Genomic DNA, 18,297 nt, shown 5'->3' on the forward strand with positions numbered 1-18,297 from the left:
AAGCATCATTCTTTTTTTTTATAATGACAAACAAACAAACAAACAAACCCTCTTGAAGGAGGAAAAACGAGGATAATGATTTGACTCATGATGCCTCTTTTAATTCACTGGGACAGTAAATTAGCATCAACAAGCATTTATTCATTATCCAGTTTCAGTTCTCACGTCTGAGAGGGTGCAGGCGTCTCCTGGCCTCCCCCGTCCAGCCCCTGTGCATGTACAGCTCATCATAACTCACTCTGTAACAATGGATGAAACTATGACACCAGCCATATAGACATAAATACCTGTAAGCAAAATAACATCTGAAAAATAAAATTCACTGTCTCTGTCTGGTTTTGTACAATAAGGTATATTAGAGTCCGCAGCAGGTAAACGGACAACAGAGGAGGTGTTGCTGATGATAAACTGCAGTTTTAATTTTCATGCAGGTTGAATTAAAAAAGATTACAATTTTTAAGACTGAAATACAGCCTGATGTTTATTATTTTTTCTGCATATAGCCGGCTGGAATGTCTTTAATATATTGATATTATTATTTTTAGATTAGAATAATAAAATAATGTGATGCACAAAACTCAGAAATCACATAAGAAATCATTGTTTTACAAACACTGGTGGGTGAAGTGTCACATGTGTTTACTTTTCTGAAAGATCTGTGCTTGTTATAGTGTTGAGTATTTGTGTGACTGAAGAGGAAAGGTGAGAGGGAGAGACAGTGGGAGGAAGATGAACGACGGCAAATAAATCCGATAAACGAATTCAACAGCATCCTGTTAAAGTTCCGGTTAGGTCCAGACAAACATCTTAACAGGCAGAGAGTTTGAATGAAGCTGATGGATCTAAAGAACATTTAAAACATGTGGACGGCTCCAAATGGCAGAAGGTTTTATTTCCCTCATCACCTGCTCGAGATTTCACGAATAAAGTCTTAATATTACAAGAATGAGGCAACGTCCTCTAAGTCTGTGTGGTTGTTTCTTCTGAATAGACAGTTTCTTACACATTATTCTACAAGACCTGATGCCTGCTGGTTCCCCAAAGGATGAAGTATTTGGTGCTTTATGAAACATATAGTGAAGTATAAATTAACAGGCTCCTTCACATTCCTGATTCAAAACAGACAAAAGGCTGATTTAGCAATATTCTTCCTCTAAAATGACACGTAGCATAACATTTTACAACTTTATTCTTGTAATATTATGACTTGACAAATACCATGAATTGTTGATGACCTCAGCAGAGGTGCACGAGGTTGAAAATTAGTGAATTCTGCCGAGAGGTTGTGCCTAATGTCTCCTTAAAGTATGAAACCGTCATTCTAATTTATATTGTCAACATATCCCATGAAAAGTCTGAAAATAAACTGTGCTGGTCCTTTTCTCAATGTTCTCCAGCGTCTGTGCCGTCTCTGCAGCATCAGGCCGAATACTTCCAAATGAATATTAGAAATTAGCCTCAAATACATATTTTTTTCTGGTAATTGTACTCAAATGTGTTGTTTTGGGGACGATTTTCACGGGTGTGTTGCTGGATGTTTGGTCTGCTGGTGAGTTTTTATGGCAGAAGGGTGGTTTACACGGGTTTGACTCACAACTACAGTACCCATGTTCCCCATAGTGAGGGAGGGATGTTATCCTGTGCAACAGTGTGGGTCACTGGTGTGTTTTTAATGCGCTGTGGAGCCACACTGAAATAAAATTTTACGACAGAATGGGCAAAATCTGGCTTTGGAAACAGAAAATCACTCTCGGCTGAATAAGTTTATTGCTCTTCACGGGATATGTCGACAGTGATAACAGCTATAGAGGATTCCCAGCTTTATTCTGTATCTGACAAACTGGTAACATCAAATAAAAGCAGTGTGGTCACGTATGGACACCTTCAAACCAACATCGTCTTTCTACAGACTGGGATATTTGCAAGTCTTATTTCTATTTACGTTAAAATCGCAAAGCGGCAGTTCGCTTCCTGATGCTACGACTGGTCCTGCAGCTGGAGTCTGGACAATGGCTACAATGAAACACAGAAAGTATCTTCTGTCTGCGGCTGTGACGAGGCCGTGTGTCGTTCTAGTACTGTTGAGAAGAGAGAGAGGAAACTGCTATAAAACGATCTACAGTAGCACTGGCACTTGGACATGAATCATCTTAACAGTGACTAAGCACAAAACAAAGGGGCTGTTTTTCCAGTCCGTGTTTTTTTTCTTTTCTTTGTGTGGTGCCATCAGCATTATCCCCTCCCCCCCTTCAGTCTTTTTGGTTCAGTGTCCACTTAGGTCTCAACCTTCCCGTACGTCCCCTCTGGGGGGCGGTATTGTTTGGGGAAGGCCTTGAGCTGGAGAGAGTTAAAGGCGTATTTACGACATCCCACGTTCTTCATGGTGTTCTCTCTCCTGCAGCCCTCACTGTGGACACACACAACAGAGGCATTATATACATTCCCATTCAAATAGAGCCTGACCATAGACTTTAAATATAGCACATCATAGCCGGAGCAATCACCACCTGGTGGTTGGCGGCGGTACAAGTCACAAACCTCGCCTCCTCAGTGATATTGGCTGGGACAGGGACCAAATAATTTTTCTCAAAAAGATGATATTTGAGTAAAGAAATACATTTATGTTTTAATTTTCAATTGAAAAAAATGTTTAATTTACTTAATTCAAGCTTTATATATATATATATATATATATATATATATATATATATATATATAATTTTGTTTTAAATAATCATTTATAATAAACTATTACAGTTAAGCTGTATGATGTTATTCCTCAGTAACATATCGTTGTGATAATGGTTTGTTAATAAATCGCTGCCAGTTTTTTTTCTTATATATCAGCTGCTATATCTGTATCTCTGATATACTCTGTATTTTTACTCTTGAATATTGGAGTCAGTATAGACCCCGAAAAAAATCCACATCACTTGGGCTCTATTTTTTCAAATGAGTGTGGGTGCTGGGACTGACCTGCGCATACAGTCCAGAGCCTGGTAGAAGACCTGCGGGGCCAGGGCGTGCTCCTGCTGCAGGATCTGACACTGCTCTAGGGTCAGAGACATAGCCGTGCGGTCCTTGGCACTCTTACAGCTGGTGAAACGCACTCCGTTCAGGCGGCGACATGCCTTCAGGGTTTAGAGAAAGATGTTAGAGGAGGAAAAGATGGAGCTTTTCAAATTTCAGGGGCCGAACACATGAATGCATGAAAAGCACGTCTACCTCGGCCGCCTGCCACAGAATCTCCACGTTCTTGCTTTTCTTGGCGCTCACGTTCTGGCTCAGCAGCTTGAGCAGCTCAGGAAGACTGCTGGTGCTGTGGGAGCGGGGGAGGCCTGAGGAGATGACAGAGGGGGTAAATGAAAACCCACTCACTGATGATGGTTTGATGAACGTGTGAAGACTCACTCTCTTCAGGCAGGACTTCTTTAAACTGGTCGTAGTATGAGCTGAGGCGAGTCATGCTCTCCGTGTTGATCACCTCCTGCAGTGACGTATCACCAAACCTGGAAACATTCACGATATTAGAAGAGAGACTTGGGGACAGTTTCTTGCCGGTCACCTTTCCCTTTGCTCCGCTTTCAGTGACTCACTTCTCAGCCAGCGTCTGCTGCTCGTTGATCCCCACGTTGAAGAGGATGGGCTGCACGCGCAGCAGCATTCCGTTCTGGATCTCTCTCGGCAGCGAGTCAAACATCGCTCCGGGCATCGGAACCCTGACGTTGAAGCCGTTCCTGTTCCCTGTGATCACTGGCATCATGTCGGGGGCAAAACCCGAAGTAGCTTGTGTGACTTTGAAGGTGACGTTTCTCAGGTCCATCACTCCGACACTCATGTCCTCCAGCATTGCCAGCTCCTCACCTTTAAGACAGTGGGGGGTGAAGACGTTAATTCACAGATATGATGTATGATAATGTCAACCCAATATTCACAAACTAAATGATATAATATAGAAACACAAACAACACTGGCGTCTAAACATCCATTCTGCAGGTTTGTGTGCTTGTCTTTAATTTGGCACAATATGTCAAAAACCGATTTTAATGAAATATGATGGAAACAAAAATCTTGTAACGTTTTTTAATGAAGTTTGTACCAATTTATAACCATTTAAACAACACTTTGGTTAACGACCTTTGAACTGTCAAGCCAAAAACTTTAAATCTGGTTTTGGAACCTTTGCCGACGCCTTTTGGACTTCTGATGTGTTTGGAACTTCTTGATTTCCTTGTGGCTCACAAACAAGAGCAAACAGAGAGATATTCTCACAGTCGACCTACCATAGGTGCTGAGCAGACCCTCATACTGCACCAGTAAGCCGATGGTGTGCAGCTGCCTGAGGAAGCCTGAGTCACACAGACAGTTCCTCAGCTTGAGAATGAAGCCACAGATCATAGCCGTCAGCTGTAAGCAGCACAAGACGTATCAGTACAGTGACGAGCAGTCAGGTTATTGTTTTGTTCTTCCACGTGTCATGAACATGTTGTTTATCTGGAGCTAAACATGCATTAAAAGACAGAACAGGTGGGGGAGGGGGAGGCTGACGGACCGTCTGGCAGAAGACGACGTCGCGGCGGTACTGCATGGTGAGGCTCATGGCGATGGTGGGGGCGCTGTCCTGCATCAGTAGAAACACCATGGCCTTCTTTGCTTTGTCGCTCATCAGAGAGACGCAGTCGGTGTGTGTGGTGAGGAGAGGATAGAGGGCGTCGCTCCACTCGCCTGCAGACACCACGCACAAGTTAAACTCTCACACACACACACACAGGGTACATGCAGACACTGGACCTGTACAGTTCATATAATATAAGTAATATAAGTTCATCTGCATAACTGAAATCCAAGAAAATAAAATTTCTTAACAACATTAGCCTTTTCTAAAATTGACTATGTGTCTTAATTCAATTTCTTTGTTTGAAATCTTCTTATTCCCTAAGCTTTAATAAAATATTCTAAAATAGAAAACTATTTTCTTTACTTAAAATTCATTAAATTAAATTTTGTATATAGTTACACAACAATAATACAGTAGTTGGTCTTCTTTTTATTTTTATTTGATCTTAAATCTGATTTGTAGAGGACATATTGCTCTCACCTGGGGACTTCTTCTCTACTTCTGGACTCTTGTCTTCAAGTGAAATACAGAGAAATAAAAACATGAAATTAATTAAAAAAAAATGGTCTAGTTTTACTTTAAATTCTGCATTGTTTAATATCAACATTCAGCAACACTGGAGCAGCTTGAGGTGATGAATCTGCAGATGTCTGGCTGGGAGCTCGCTCCAGTCTGGTGTGAGGATGACGAAGATGAAGGCTGACAGGTTGAGGGTGACGAGGTGGATGCGCCGACATTGAGGATAATGGAGGATGATGTGATGGTTGAAGTAATGATGATGATGGTGAATCAATTATTTTATGGTCAGGGTGTGATTACTATGGATAACTCTTAAAGGCCATTCGTTCATATGAAGCCTCTGGTCTTTGAGGACTGAGGTGAGATCAATTAGTACATGAATGACTGATTGAACCTCATTCACAGACTATTCAGCAAATGTGTGTGTGTGTGTGTGTGTGTGTGTGTGTTTGTGTGTGTTTGTGTGTGTGTGTGTGTGTGTGTGTGAGTGGGTGCACCTTTCTTGGTGTTACTAGGCTCCTCGTCGGCGAGCAGGAAGACGTCCTCAGAGCTACTGTCACTCTGGAGTTTGTCCCGCTGCAGCAGCCGGTCCACCCTCTGGATCACACACTCCAGACTCTTATTAACATTTAACCAGTCCTTCTCCTGCATCAACACACATCATAAATGTTTAGTGCACTTTGTTCAGATAGAATAAAAACCACACCCGAACAGGGACCTCCAGACTCTGTCTTACCCACTCCTCCTTGTGGACATCTGCGTGCACGGAGCACCGCTTGTTTTTGCTCCCTTCGCTGCCCTCTGGAAGAGCCATGTGGCGAGAGGGGGAGGTGGCAGCTCGAGACGGGGAGGTGGGGTTACGAGAGGGGGAGCGGGCTGGAGAACGAGAGGAGGGCGAGAGGGAGGAAGAGGACGGCGAAGGGGTGCGTTGCTGGATGAACTCTGGGCGGGCGGCTGCCAGGGCGAGGATGGCTGATGACAGGAGCTTGGAGTCGCACGCGGTCACTAACTGACGAGTCTGCAGGAGGAGAGGAAGAGGAGGAGGACAGAGAGATGAAATGTGCTTACACAGGCAACATTAGGTGAATGTAAATCAACTGTGTCTCCAAATAACTCTGGAATTACAGCTCTGCAGTTTTAGGCCTCTGTCAATCAGTCTAAATGCATTTTTTTTTGCCAGGTGACCTTTGACCTTTGAACACTGAAATCTCACAAGTTCACCTATGAGTTCAATTGACAACATGGTCAAAAGAAATTCTCTAAAGGCAGTCTTGAGATAAGTTGATCTGTGAGTCCACATGAAGATTTGGACAAATTTGAAGATATTCCCTCACGGGGTTCCTGAGATATCGTGTTCACAAGATTGGCACGGACAGCGAGAAAACTAAATACAGGGGGGTGACGTATCTCTGCTTCAGATTTTCCCTGATTCCTCTGAGTGTTGCGAGATCAAACTGAGAAGAAACACTTGATCGTCTGACCTTCTCTGTCAGGATGGCCAGGGTTCTCTCCAGAGCGTTGGCCGAGCGGTCCTTGGCAGCTCGCGACAGGCGTTCGGTGTAGTAACACACTTGCGTCTTCAGAGTGTTGATTTGACCAATCAGCTCCTTCGCTTTCACCACATCCTGAGGCTGGTATGTCTTTGCTGTAGAGCCAGCAGAGCTTGGAATGTGCATTGACAGAAAAAAACGGAAATTAACGAAAGTGTTGGATACAGAGCAACAACAACAAACAATCTGTAATCGATTTATACACATAATCTCACCTCTCCTCCTCATAAGTGCTGATTTACGAGAAGCAGGTAAACAAGAAAATCAAAGAGTGAGATTAATTCATAACTTACTCACTAAAATCAAACACCACCAAGAACCACGTGTTTTTTGTTTTCCTCCACTCACTGTTTTCTGGCGTCCTCGAGCTTGTGCAGCAGTTTTCGGAGGCCGCAGCCTTTAAAGCCTTGGTGATGTGCTGCAGGAGCTCCGATGGTCACGACATCATACGTGTGGTCTGATTGAAGGGCAGAGTGTGAAATAAGATATTGAATCATCGGTATCATCAAAAGTCTGGACTCACGTCATCGTGTGTGCGCAGATACCCACCATAACCGGACTCTCCCTGTACTCTCATCCTCTGGATATGAAGGTTAGTGGGTATGAACTCCAGCTTCCTCTCAGCTTTCAAGGTGCTCGCCTTAAAGGACGGACCTGAGAGGAAGGAGGAGGTCACAGAGAGGTCACTTGTGGCTGTATGTCATGCAGGTGAAGATAAAGGTTTAGTTTGGACTGATATCAACATTGATTTTTTATTTGTTTTTCACGTAAAGACCCTTTCACCTATTTATTAGGTGATTAGAATCATTAGAGATGGATTTAAAGGTTCAGTGTATACAATTTAGTGACATCTAGTGGTGAAGTTGCATGTTGCAGCTGAATATCTCCCACCTCACCCTCCCCTCCCCTTCCAAACCAGAACCAATGGTAGCATACAGCTGTCATAAAAACTGAAAAGGTTTTTCGTTTGTCCAGTCTGAGCTTCTATAAAAAACATGGATACCTCCGGATAGAGTTTGTTTGTTCGTTTTTTTGTTGTTGTTTCGAGATCTTTGTTTCAGATTTGACATGTGAAATCTGTGGCATCTGTTTTTATCACAAAACAGTTTGTGGTTCTCACCTTTATACTCGTGCAGGTCACTTATGGTCTCCTGGTAGGTGAGGATGATGGTCTGGTACTGAGTGATGATCTGCCTCCTGAGGTTTTCCCAACACGGAGACAGCTCGCCCAGTTCCTCCAGCTCACACACCCTGTGAAGCACAAAGGCATTAATGATTCAGACATCCAGCTAATGCACTGATGAGCTCTCAGCGTGAAGCTGGTGCAGCTGCTTCCGTTTATGTCTCTGGAATAAACACAAAAGGTTGCACGTCTCCATTTCCTCACATTATTAACATCACAGCAACCATTAAGATGGTAATGAGGATGTTGTTTTTTATTGGAAGTTTCCTGGAAGCTGGTGAAAGGAGAACTCAGGCAGCTGCTGATGTCTTATGCGGAAGAGTTTAATGTGCACTTGACGCATCATGGAGACCAGAAGGTGGAACAATATACAAACGCTAACAGAGTAACATGAGCAACCGTCACCCCCAAGTCTCAAGATGTCTCCCACAGCATACCAGTATATCTACTTGCGTTACCCATTCTAACAGCACATCCATGAATATCTAGAATTGCTGTCACTCTCTATGTTACAGGTAGGAGTTCGCAAACTATTGGATGCTAAGCCTAAATATGCATTCCTAGATCGCACTGTGTCCTTACATCTTGATACTGGTGGAATATGCAAAAGAGTTGAAGTAGGTGAAAGTTGAAGTGGGTGCCTTTCTAACAGGCTCATCTGAGTTAGATATGAAAGTCCCTAAGCGTAAACGTACTGTTGGTTGGCCCTTTATCTATAACCTGACCTTGGGTTAAGCTTAGAGAGAGACGGGAGTATCTGTAGAATTAGGCGTTATTCTCCTGTACAGATATAATGCTATATACACTCTAAACATAATTAACTGTATCGCACAATGTGTGAGGATGGTTAAAAAGAACATCATCCTCTGGGGTAACAAAGATATAATGTCCCCAAGGAGACAAGAAAAATATCTTCTCTTGATACAAACACACACTTAAAGACAATTATCATAAAAATGATGCCAAACCAAGTCAACATTTTCCTGAATTTATCCAGAGGGTCTAAGCGTGAGAATGAAATTGTTCGAGCCAGTTACTCCGAACATATTCCTTTTCCTGCCACACCCCCAATTAAAATGTCAGAATGAGCCCATGTGAGAAAACAGCAAAACATGAGTGGATGTAGACGGAAACTGAAACCCCTCAAAAAGAATACAAATAGCTCAGGATGAAAAAAAGGTGCCATAAATGTCAATTTTTTTTCGAGGAATAAGGGCCGTCGCCAGTGTCAATGTGCTGAGAACAAAACCCCTGATTTCTGCAGCACACAGCACACTTTATATGTCATGTCCAAGTCTCCTGCTTTACTCAGTTAGAACCTGTCTAAAGACCCGACTGGAGCCTGACACCAGCATGACAACACTGCTGTGTGTTAAATCGTCACCACCTCCCTACAACACCATGCTGCTCCCACAGTGAGAAATTCTCCCTCTGCTCATTCACACCAAGACAATGATCAGACGTTACCTGACGGCATCTTCCTCCAGCAGCAGCTTGACAAACTGTCGAGGGATGTGCAGGGAGAGGACGCTCTCTGCCATCTGCTCCAGGATCCGCAGGTGGTTTCCATCCGTGGTGGGGAAACGGTACGTCCGAGACATGACGCCTCCGAACACTGGACAGAGCATGCAACATTACAGCTGTGAATCGAATTGAGGCGAACCGGAGGTCACCTGTTAATATTCATATGGAAACACTCACCAGCCTTCAGCTGTGGATCTTTACACAGGGACGAAGACTTGGATTTTATACCCCCGGATTCAGTCAGGCTCTCATCAACAGGGAGGACCATCTGACACAAACACACACACAAACAGACACACACACACAAACAAATCCATCAGAACTTCACATCTAACTTCCCTGATCTGTAACAACTGGACTCATCTAAACCGTATCACCAGAGTACAATATGGTCTCAGAAATATTTTCTTGTTGTGCAATTGTTATTTATTATAAGCTGATTATTTTGAGTTTCTCATTGATTGTGTGTTTTCCCCCCGAAAATCCCCCTTAAACTATTTTTCGTGTCCACAACCAACTAAAATCCTTAAGATAACAAGTGTGTTATGAAATAAGACGTAAACATAGAACATGAGCTTGGAAAACAGATGAAGTAATGCTCTGGTGGATTGATTTGAATGCTGATGGTCTTAATTGACAAAGCACTTTACTCAGTTTTTCACTCACTCTTCCATTGACGGTGTCTCCTCTCTGTAACCTCGCGACAGGAGCCCTCTGCTCGCGCTTCTCCTCTATCTGCCAGGCGATGACGGTGATGTTGCCCACACGCTCGCTCTCCGCTGACCTGACACACAGCGACATCAAGTGAATCAAACCCCCCCGAACTCGAAATTCAGCAGGTCATTAAATTCTTGTGGTCATTTACAGAGGAAATTGGCTCTGTGCGTTACTTGAGAGTCAGGTGCAGTCGGTGGTGTTTGTCCTGCAGCAGCTCCTTCACGGAAAACATGGACGAACCAAGCATGTACATCTGTCGACACAAGCGCCAGAAGGTTTAGAATGAAGGTTTTAAAGGAGACATATCCTGCTCATATTCATGTAGATATCAATGGTCTTGTAGTCCATTGCTGCAGCTCCTTTTTTCAGACTCTCTCTGAAACACTTTCAGGGGTTTAAGGACTTTAGGCTTTGTAACTTTGTAGAACAAAAAGCCTTTACAACACTCTTGAGTAAAGGCAAAAACAAAAAATGAGCACCATATGTCTCCTTTAATAAATGAGAATGTTCTTCATTTCCTAACATGGGATTTATAGGTCAGTGCTTTTGTAAAAAAATGATTCAAAGTCTGGGGCTCACCGTGCCCTGTGTGCGATCCTTCACATCATAGACGGAGAGCTTGACCTGAGTCTGCTGATTGATCAGAGAGTCCTGAAAGAATGCTACACTGCTCAGGAAGATGGGGTTACTGGTCCCCTGCAGAAAGAGAGACAGTGGGAGAGAGAACAATGGATGAAGGGGTTTGGAAGTTTCCAAGATCCGACAGGAAAGAAGAAGGGCAAGCGAGCAATAGGTCACCTCAATGATTTCAGTTTGAGCGTGCTTGGTCCAGAAGGCCTGGGGCGGCGTGGTGCAGCTGATGGCGACAAAGCTGGTTGGCTTACGATCCAGAGACGGAGTAACCAGTTCACTGCAGGCTGCCACATAAAAAAAAACACAGGAGGAGATTACAAACTGCAGGATTTAGTAGCTGCATGGTCACTAATCCTTGGCCACGGGAGGAATGTACTTAAATACTGCATCTCTGCGTTGTTAGCACTTGTTGAGCAGCAGTTGCATTAAAAGTTTCAGGCTGAGCGAGACGGTCAACAACATTTTCCACAAGTTTTAGAAGCAGCCTTCTCCTGTATTCAGCTCTGGACAGTTCACAGACGTAAACCAGGTTTATTCTTCATCAGAAGTCGCGCCTGACTTTATCTCACCCGCTTCATGTTATACATTTAGGCATCAGATATAAAATTCATTGAATGTTCTAAAAGTTTTATAGAATATTATTAAAAAAATACTAACACGTTGATGAAATTAAACGTTTATTCATTGATTTGTTGGGGAAAATTTTTTCGATTTGCAGGTACACCCCTCGCCAGTAGGGGCTGCTGCAGCCCCCTCATCACTTCCAGAATGTAGAGTAGAAATATTGATTATTTCATGGCTACAAATGGTAATTTACTACTTAGGATGATAGATTAAAGATGGACGACATGACAGCTCCCTAATAGTGAACCCAAATCATCTTGATCACTACCTGATGGGACATGGACCAAACTAAAATGTCAAAGTACACCTCAAATAAACTTTTCCTTTGAGGTATATCACAACGATCAAATGTTATTTGTTTTCTTTAAGTGTAGTTACCATCACCAGGCTTTTTGCTACTATGATAATTGCCTAGAAGTGTCCCAAGTATTGCACTTCCGTAACCACTAGTGTGGGACATTTCTAGAAATTTGGCTTTAATGTTAAGTGCCTACAAGTGTCCCATGTATCGCAAGAAATTTTGCCTCAATGATAAATGCCTAGAAGTGTCCGGCTCATTCTGATGAGGACCGAGGTGGCAGCTGATGATGGATCTTAATTGGCTGACTCTTCATTGGTTGAATGTGCATATGGGCGGGACCGTGAGACCACGGCTCCACTCGTGATCATAACTGAGCAGACTAAAAACTTTAGCTTCTTCAAGTGGAGATGCATTGTCCAACCTAATGTATAGTCTGGTTTGGGCCTTTTCATGTAATTTGTTAAGTGTACAAGTAAGTATAAATAATTTAGTATATCTAATAGATAGAAGAACAAACACTGATAGATGTGATATGTAAAATATACAGTGTACATACCAACACTGAACTCCAGCACAGGCTCGTCTGGATCCTGGCTTTTGCCTGTAGGTCGGAGTAAACAGCGGGGGGGGGGGGGGGGAGCACTCATTACGTGCCCTGGTATTTCATCATCAATGAAGTGAACATGTTACCATGGCAGCAGTTACTTAGTTACCTGAGAGCGCCAGTCCCATCATCTCAGCAGAGAGATCAAACGTGTTGGCCCGGTAGACTGACCATGGCCGATGGCGGGGGCTGCGCTCCCTTCCGGACATGGTTTCACGTCAGGGGATTGATTTTTGTATTAGAGGGACCGCGGAGCAGAACAGCTTGGAGCAGGACACAAATCTAATCGTCTTGTCACGTCAGTTCTTTGAGATGTACGTCAGACGGTTTCCCTTGTGTGTTGATCCGAGCGGTCACACGTTCGTCAATGATAAACCTGCAAGAAAACGAGAAGAAAACTCAAAACAGATCATCATCTGTCCTCAAAGACACTATTGAGAGACACTGCTCTGATCCACCTGTGGATAGGGATGTCATCCTTTCATCAATGAGGCAGAAAAAAAAGATAAAATTAGAAAACCGCTCGTAATTAGTCATTTAAAGGACGCAACTGGCTGCACATGTCCACAGCATCACATCACCGCCTTCTTCTATTCACAAGGTTAAAGTGATAAAGATCACTGATGTAATTTGGCTGTTTGAAGTCTGAACGTTCCACTCTGAGATGAACATCGTAAGAGAGGCACTGCAGTTTTCTGTTTGAACCTCTATTTGTTAATATTCTAATTTAAACAGTGGGAAAAAGCTTCTGTGCGGAGAAGTGAGAGTTTTCACACCACATGTAGGAAATGAGACACAGCAGCAGCAGACTGATTCTGTCTCCTGATGCTATTTTTGCTCATGTGATGTTTTTCTTAATTTGAAAACAAAGTTCTGCTCTGCTCACAATGACAGGCATCAGGCCGACAGGAAACTGAAAACATCGTGATAAGAAAGCAGCAAGAACCTCCTGTTATTTTACAACCAGCTTCTCACCCAGATTTGTGACTGAACATAACTTTAAATTAATAATTTCATGACCTTCTCATACAGTATATAAGAAGAATTCAAACATGGTAAATGGACTGTATTTGTATTGTGTTTTAGTCTTATCGACAACTCAAAGCGCTTCACAGTATCTTGCCAAAGGACACTCAGGCAAGTGGACTGGAGGAGCAAGGATCGAACTACCAACCTTCTGGTTAGTGGACAACCTGCTGTAAAGTATTTGGTCCTATGTCTAAACAGTGTCAATAATAATTAAAGGCCTTCTAGAAGTTTTTGGACAAACAGCAAATTACTGTATGTGTAGGAATGAAAATTATATCGAGGATAAGCAGTATAGATAATGGAGGTTTGCTCCTGAGTGAAGGTTGTGGTTTTAAACTCTTCTTTATGGTCAGAAAATAACAAAGACTTGGTAAACAATACAACTTTCTACAATTCTAAAGTACATCAATTACCTATTATACCTCCTCACTGTGCTGCACAATGCCAAAGCAATATATCAATATATATTGGACCCTTTTTATATTGATGAAAATTATATTGCGATAATTTTGTCTCTCATGTTTGATCCAATCTTTTAAAGTAAAAGGTTTTCTAATGCAAAATCCTTCATGTAAAAGGCTGCTCATGTTTCTACCTGGCTTACAGTGCACCTCCAACAAATGACCTGTAGCAGTGAGACACAGGAAACTGAGTGTGCCAGCACCGGAGATTTGGCTGCTCTGAAATATTTATATCCTCTGCTGATTCATTTCCTCGGTCTGTTTCTCTCTTTGATTCACTTTGGCTTCATAATTTCTCTTAATTGAACTGATAGCAGACAAAAGACGTTCGGAACCACTGCCGGGCCTTCACCTCTCCATACTTGTATATGTTTATAAGCTCCAGAGATGCCTTCACGTGTCTTTCTCTCTCTCAAAGAAATTGATCCGATCTATATTTTTGTCCTGTCTGGTCTTTGTCCTTGTTTGAATTTTTCTCCCTACAGTTTCTCGGCTGGTATCAGTGGAAACCAGGAAGTTTATTTCAACAAACAAATAGAAGAAGAAATAAGAAAGAGTCCCACAGTGCCTGTCAGTTTCAGTCTTATCGGCCAAGTCGATAGTCAGTAGACTAGAAGTTTACTTTCGTCCATTCGCACAGCACCTATACTCTCACACACCATTCACACATTTAATCCGTTATTTATGATGATTTTCATTCATTGGTTTTAATGATAAACGATTGTACTATTACTACACCCTCAAATTTATATAACAGAGCCCTGTCCTCACTTCAGCGTTTTGCTATACGCTCCTGCTTATGTTCAAATCTATACATGCTGTACTGGTGGGTCTCTGAGGTTTTGTTGAATTTAAAGGCTGCCTATAGCCTCCGAAGATAAGTTCAGCTCCTGTTAAGTACAACAAAGCATTGATATAAAGCACAGAGCAGTGAGTGAAGGAGAGAAACATGGAAGAAAGGAAAGAAAATGTAAAAGGTTAAGAGGGGGAGAAAGGAAGGAAGGGACCCAGCGGGTGGTCTGATGACTAACGTGAGCTGAAAACCCAAATGGCCCCAGAGAGGTGAATCTTTACTTTTCCTGTGGCATGTCAGAGTCAGTTAACATTTCCATTTCACCTCTGTGTGTGTGTTGTTTTTGCTTAGCGTGATCAACTGGAATAAATGTCACTTCCCCTTCCCCCCGTAATATAAACAGACCTGCTCGACCGAGGTGATATCATGAACTGTGTGTTTGTTTATCTGTTTTGTGTGTGTTGCCATTTGTCCGATGACAAAGGGTGAACGAGTCTGTGTCTGTGATACTGTGCATCCATGTGCAATGACTTCAGTTAGGATGTCTATTTTTACACTTGAGCGTGGTTTGACGTCACAAAGCCCACGCAAGAAAACACCATCTCCCGGTGACACACACACACACACACACACACACACACACACACATACGCAATTGTGACAGCTAAAAGTGTGATGATCTTTGCCACTTTAATCTCTGTTCTGGCAGCTTCATGCGAGACCAACAACAGATGACGATTACAGCGGGGATCCTCGGCCTCATTAGGCTGAGGGGTATTAATTGTTGGTGGGAGCTGTCTTTTAACTTCCTGTGATCTCCGCTGCCTGTGGCACTGTGGGAAACTCTCTGGGAAACCCGGAGTGGACCCACTGCTCAACCACAGGAGGTCACAGATCTTATGACTCAGTCATCAGATACATGTGGTTTGCTTGACGGGAGACCAAACAGCCAGGAGTGGAGCTCAAACTATCTGTTAACAGATCAAACAATGGGCAGGTTTTGTTAATTAAATCATCAGACAAGAATTTTTCCTACTGGCTCCAAAATGTAGACTTGGTGTTTTTCTTTCTTTTACACTGAATACGTTTCGACCAGAAGTGCTGCAACTGGGAATTATCTTCACTATCGTTAAGTCTGATTATTATTTTCCTGATTAATCAATTAAAGAATTGGTCTATAAACTCAAATCAAAAGCCACACTGTGATCAATCTGGACCTAGGCCCACATCTACTGAAGACAAATGGAGGATTAAATGATTAGTCAATGGTCAGACATTATCATTATTAATATTAATAAAACTTTAATGTTTAAAACCAAATGTCCAATCAGCAGCCCACGGCATTTGAGAGACATTCAGGTATCGATATAGGCATTGATACTGCTGATAATACCAGGTTGGCCCTTGGAAACTATCCAAATCTGTGTGATTGTATTCCTACATTTATTTATTAGAGTTATTTTTCTTTTATGACTGTTGAACTAGAAAATAAAAGTAATTCTATGACAAACAGATAATGTTTGTCATAGAATTACTTTTATTTTCTTACAAATTACTTTGTTCTTTAAAGGGTTTAATCTGAGTCAGGCCATACAACAACGAAAGCAACCATCACTACTATACAGGGTTAGTATCATACAGCAATTAAAATATGTTATATAAGTTTTTTTTTTTAATCCACTGGTATCTGATCAGTACTTGTTATCGGCCGATACACAAAGTCCAGGCTTCAGAATTTAGTACCGTGAAAGAAAAACGATATAAGAACATCGGAAAGAATTTATGATGTGATACATTGAAGAAGAGAAAATCCACCAGATGAAGAAGCTAGAATCAGTGAATGTTTTGTTATTCTAGCTTCCAACGCAAGTAATCCACTACAAACATATTTAATAATAATAATGTCTGACTAATCAATCATCCATTAGTTTTCAGCACCTCCTGGGAGAGTAGATGTGGGCCTCAGCTCATATTGGTCACAGTGTGGCACATTATTCTGGGTTGAGGCCCTGTGACAGCAAACAACCCCACTGACGAAGTGCCACTGAGCAAGAGGCTGAAACCCATCCAGCTCCACAGCGGCTGCACCTACTGTAGCCGTGACCTCTAACCTCAACCAAACCAGGTAAGGGCGGAGACATGTTTTGGATTCTCAATCTTTAAAGCAAGGTTTAAGATGGTGAAAGCGGAGAAGATGCAAGATAACAAAAGGCCAAAAGATTCAGGCGGTCCTCCCTGCAGACGATCCTCTGGGACGGTACGGAAGCCCAGATGACCCAGTTAGTGCGGCTGGCGGCACACAGCTGGCCCCCTTGCAGCTGCTGTCAGAACCGGGTGCACTGCAGTACCTCTCTCTCTCTCTCTCTCTGTCAGACCTGCCCTCCTTTAACTCATCTCTCCCAAATGTCTCACTTCCTTCCTACTCATTCTGCTCGGTCATCAACCCTGTCCCCTCTGTAAACCTGCTCCTCTTCTCCACATCCAGCGATTGATTGAGTCCAGAGCTGAGCTGTGCCAAACGGACGTCCCCGGAGTCTGATCTACAGTCGTCTACTTGATGAAGAAATGTCACTCGGGAGCGCTGTTAGCAGAACTAAATGTTTTTTTGATCCGAGGAAGAGGAGGAGAATATACAGATGAGTTTACTCCCAAGTGGAAATAAAACATTTATCCACAACGGCAACTGGAAGGGACACCATGTGAAAAGAAGCTATGGGATAAGTGAACATCCGAATATGACACCATGGAGGATGATGACGATGATGATGATGCTGATGCTGATGATGACGATGATGATGCTGATGATAATGCTTAGCTATCAGGAGGAACATTCAATGAACAAACCACAGTGCAGATGAGCAGCTTCAGAAGTCTCTCAACATGCTTTGTTCAATTGCTCTATCAAAAATCTTCATCCGAAACACATCGGCACAGACAGATGAAAAAAATAATAATTATACAGCTGGAAGTTGACAAAATAAGAGCTTGGTTTAATTTAGCTCCCCCTCTCTCTCTCTTATAAATAGAGTGAAAACGGTGATTCAACAGATCAAATCTAATCCTTTACGCTCGGCTGTGAGCATCTGGGGAGGCCTGCAGGGGAATGACACTCAACATCCGGCATTAGACCTTATGTGCTTTAAAAAATATACATACATATATACATGTGATAAGCAACATGCTCCTGACACGTCAGCTCTAATGTTTTTCTACGCACGACAGTGGGTGTCATCCAGGGCAGGGGCTTAGAAATAAACAGAGCAGAGCTGTCCAGTGTAAATCTATTTATGGCAGGAGCATATTATCCACTTTCTCATTCACTGACACTGGGACAATAACAAATATTGCGTCATGATATGAGCTGATGCTGAGGCTGTGTGCTGCTGCAGGGTTTTACACACCGTCCTGCACACTCCCATACAGGCCACAGTACATAGAGATATATATAAAAAACACACACACTCGACATTAGACATGAAGCTATAGCTGTGGAAATGTCTGATTGGGATGCTGTTTATCATCGACAGTATCACAGAGAACAGACGCCCTCGAACAAACCGTGACGCGGTGACACGCACAGCGAGAATGAAAAAATAATAAATGATAAATGATAAAGAATCAACGTGTCTTACCGTTGAGAGCAAGGCGATGGTTTCTTCTCATATTGATGCGCATCCTGGTTCCACACTCGACGACGTCTGCAGCTAGGACTCGCCCTGACTCCCTGTGACACAGCCCAGC

The 18,297-nt window shown here is 42.7% G+C and overlaps 1 protein-coding gene across 1 annotated transcript; it reads right to left on the bottom strand.

Moving 5' to 3' along the window:
* Positions 1-871: 871 nt before the first annotated feature.
* inpp4aa (inositol polyphosphate-4-phosphatase type I Aa) lies at positions 872-18,297 on the bottom strand. The gene is made up of 24 exons (XM_053440656.1): positions 18,189-18,297; positions 12,383-12,649; positions 12,226-12,270; positions 10,910-11,028; positions 10,691-10,807; positions 10,285-10,364; positions 10,061-10,178; positions 9,572-9,662; positions 9,338-9,485; positions 7,808-7,938; positions 7,237-7,341; positions 7,036-7,144; positions 6,903-6,920; positions 6,619-6,799; positions 5,874-6,155; positions 5,635-5,782; positions 5,099-5,131; positions 4,553-4,725; positions 4,284-4,407; positions 3,597-3,864; positions 3,412-3,509; positions 3,226-3,338; positions 2,977-3,131; positions 872-2,407 (listed from the first exon to the last, which is right to left on the bottom strand). Exons 2-24 carry the CDS (start codon positions 12,480-12,482, stop codon positions 2,275-2,277), a joined length of 2,889 nt encoding a protein of 962 aa, XP_053296631.1. The 5' UTR covers positions 12,483-12,649; positions 18,189-18,297; the 3' UTR covers positions 872-2,274.

This window comes from Pleuronectes platessa, chromosome 14 (assembly GCF_947347685.1).
Source record: "Pleuronectes platessa chromosome 14, fPlePla1.1, whole genome shotgun sequence".
Taxonomy (NCBI): Eukaryota; Metazoa; Chordata; class Actinopteri; order Pleuronectiformes; family Pleuronectidae; genus Pleuronectes; species Pleuronectes platessa.

Coding starts and splice junctions, on each gene's coding strand:
- inpp4aa (XM_053440656.1), bottom strand. CDS start 12,482: ATGTCCGGAAGGGAGCGCAGCCCCCGCCATCGGCCATGGTCAGTCTAC. Junction 10,179..10,284: donor CGACTGCACCTGACTCTCAA/GTAACGCACAGA, acceptor GCTGTGTGTCAG/GTCAGCGGAGAGCGAGCGTG. Junction 5,132..5,634: donor GCCTAGTAACACCAAGAAAG/GTGCACCCACTC, acceptor TTTCACTTGAAG/ACAAGAGTCCAGAAGTAGAG.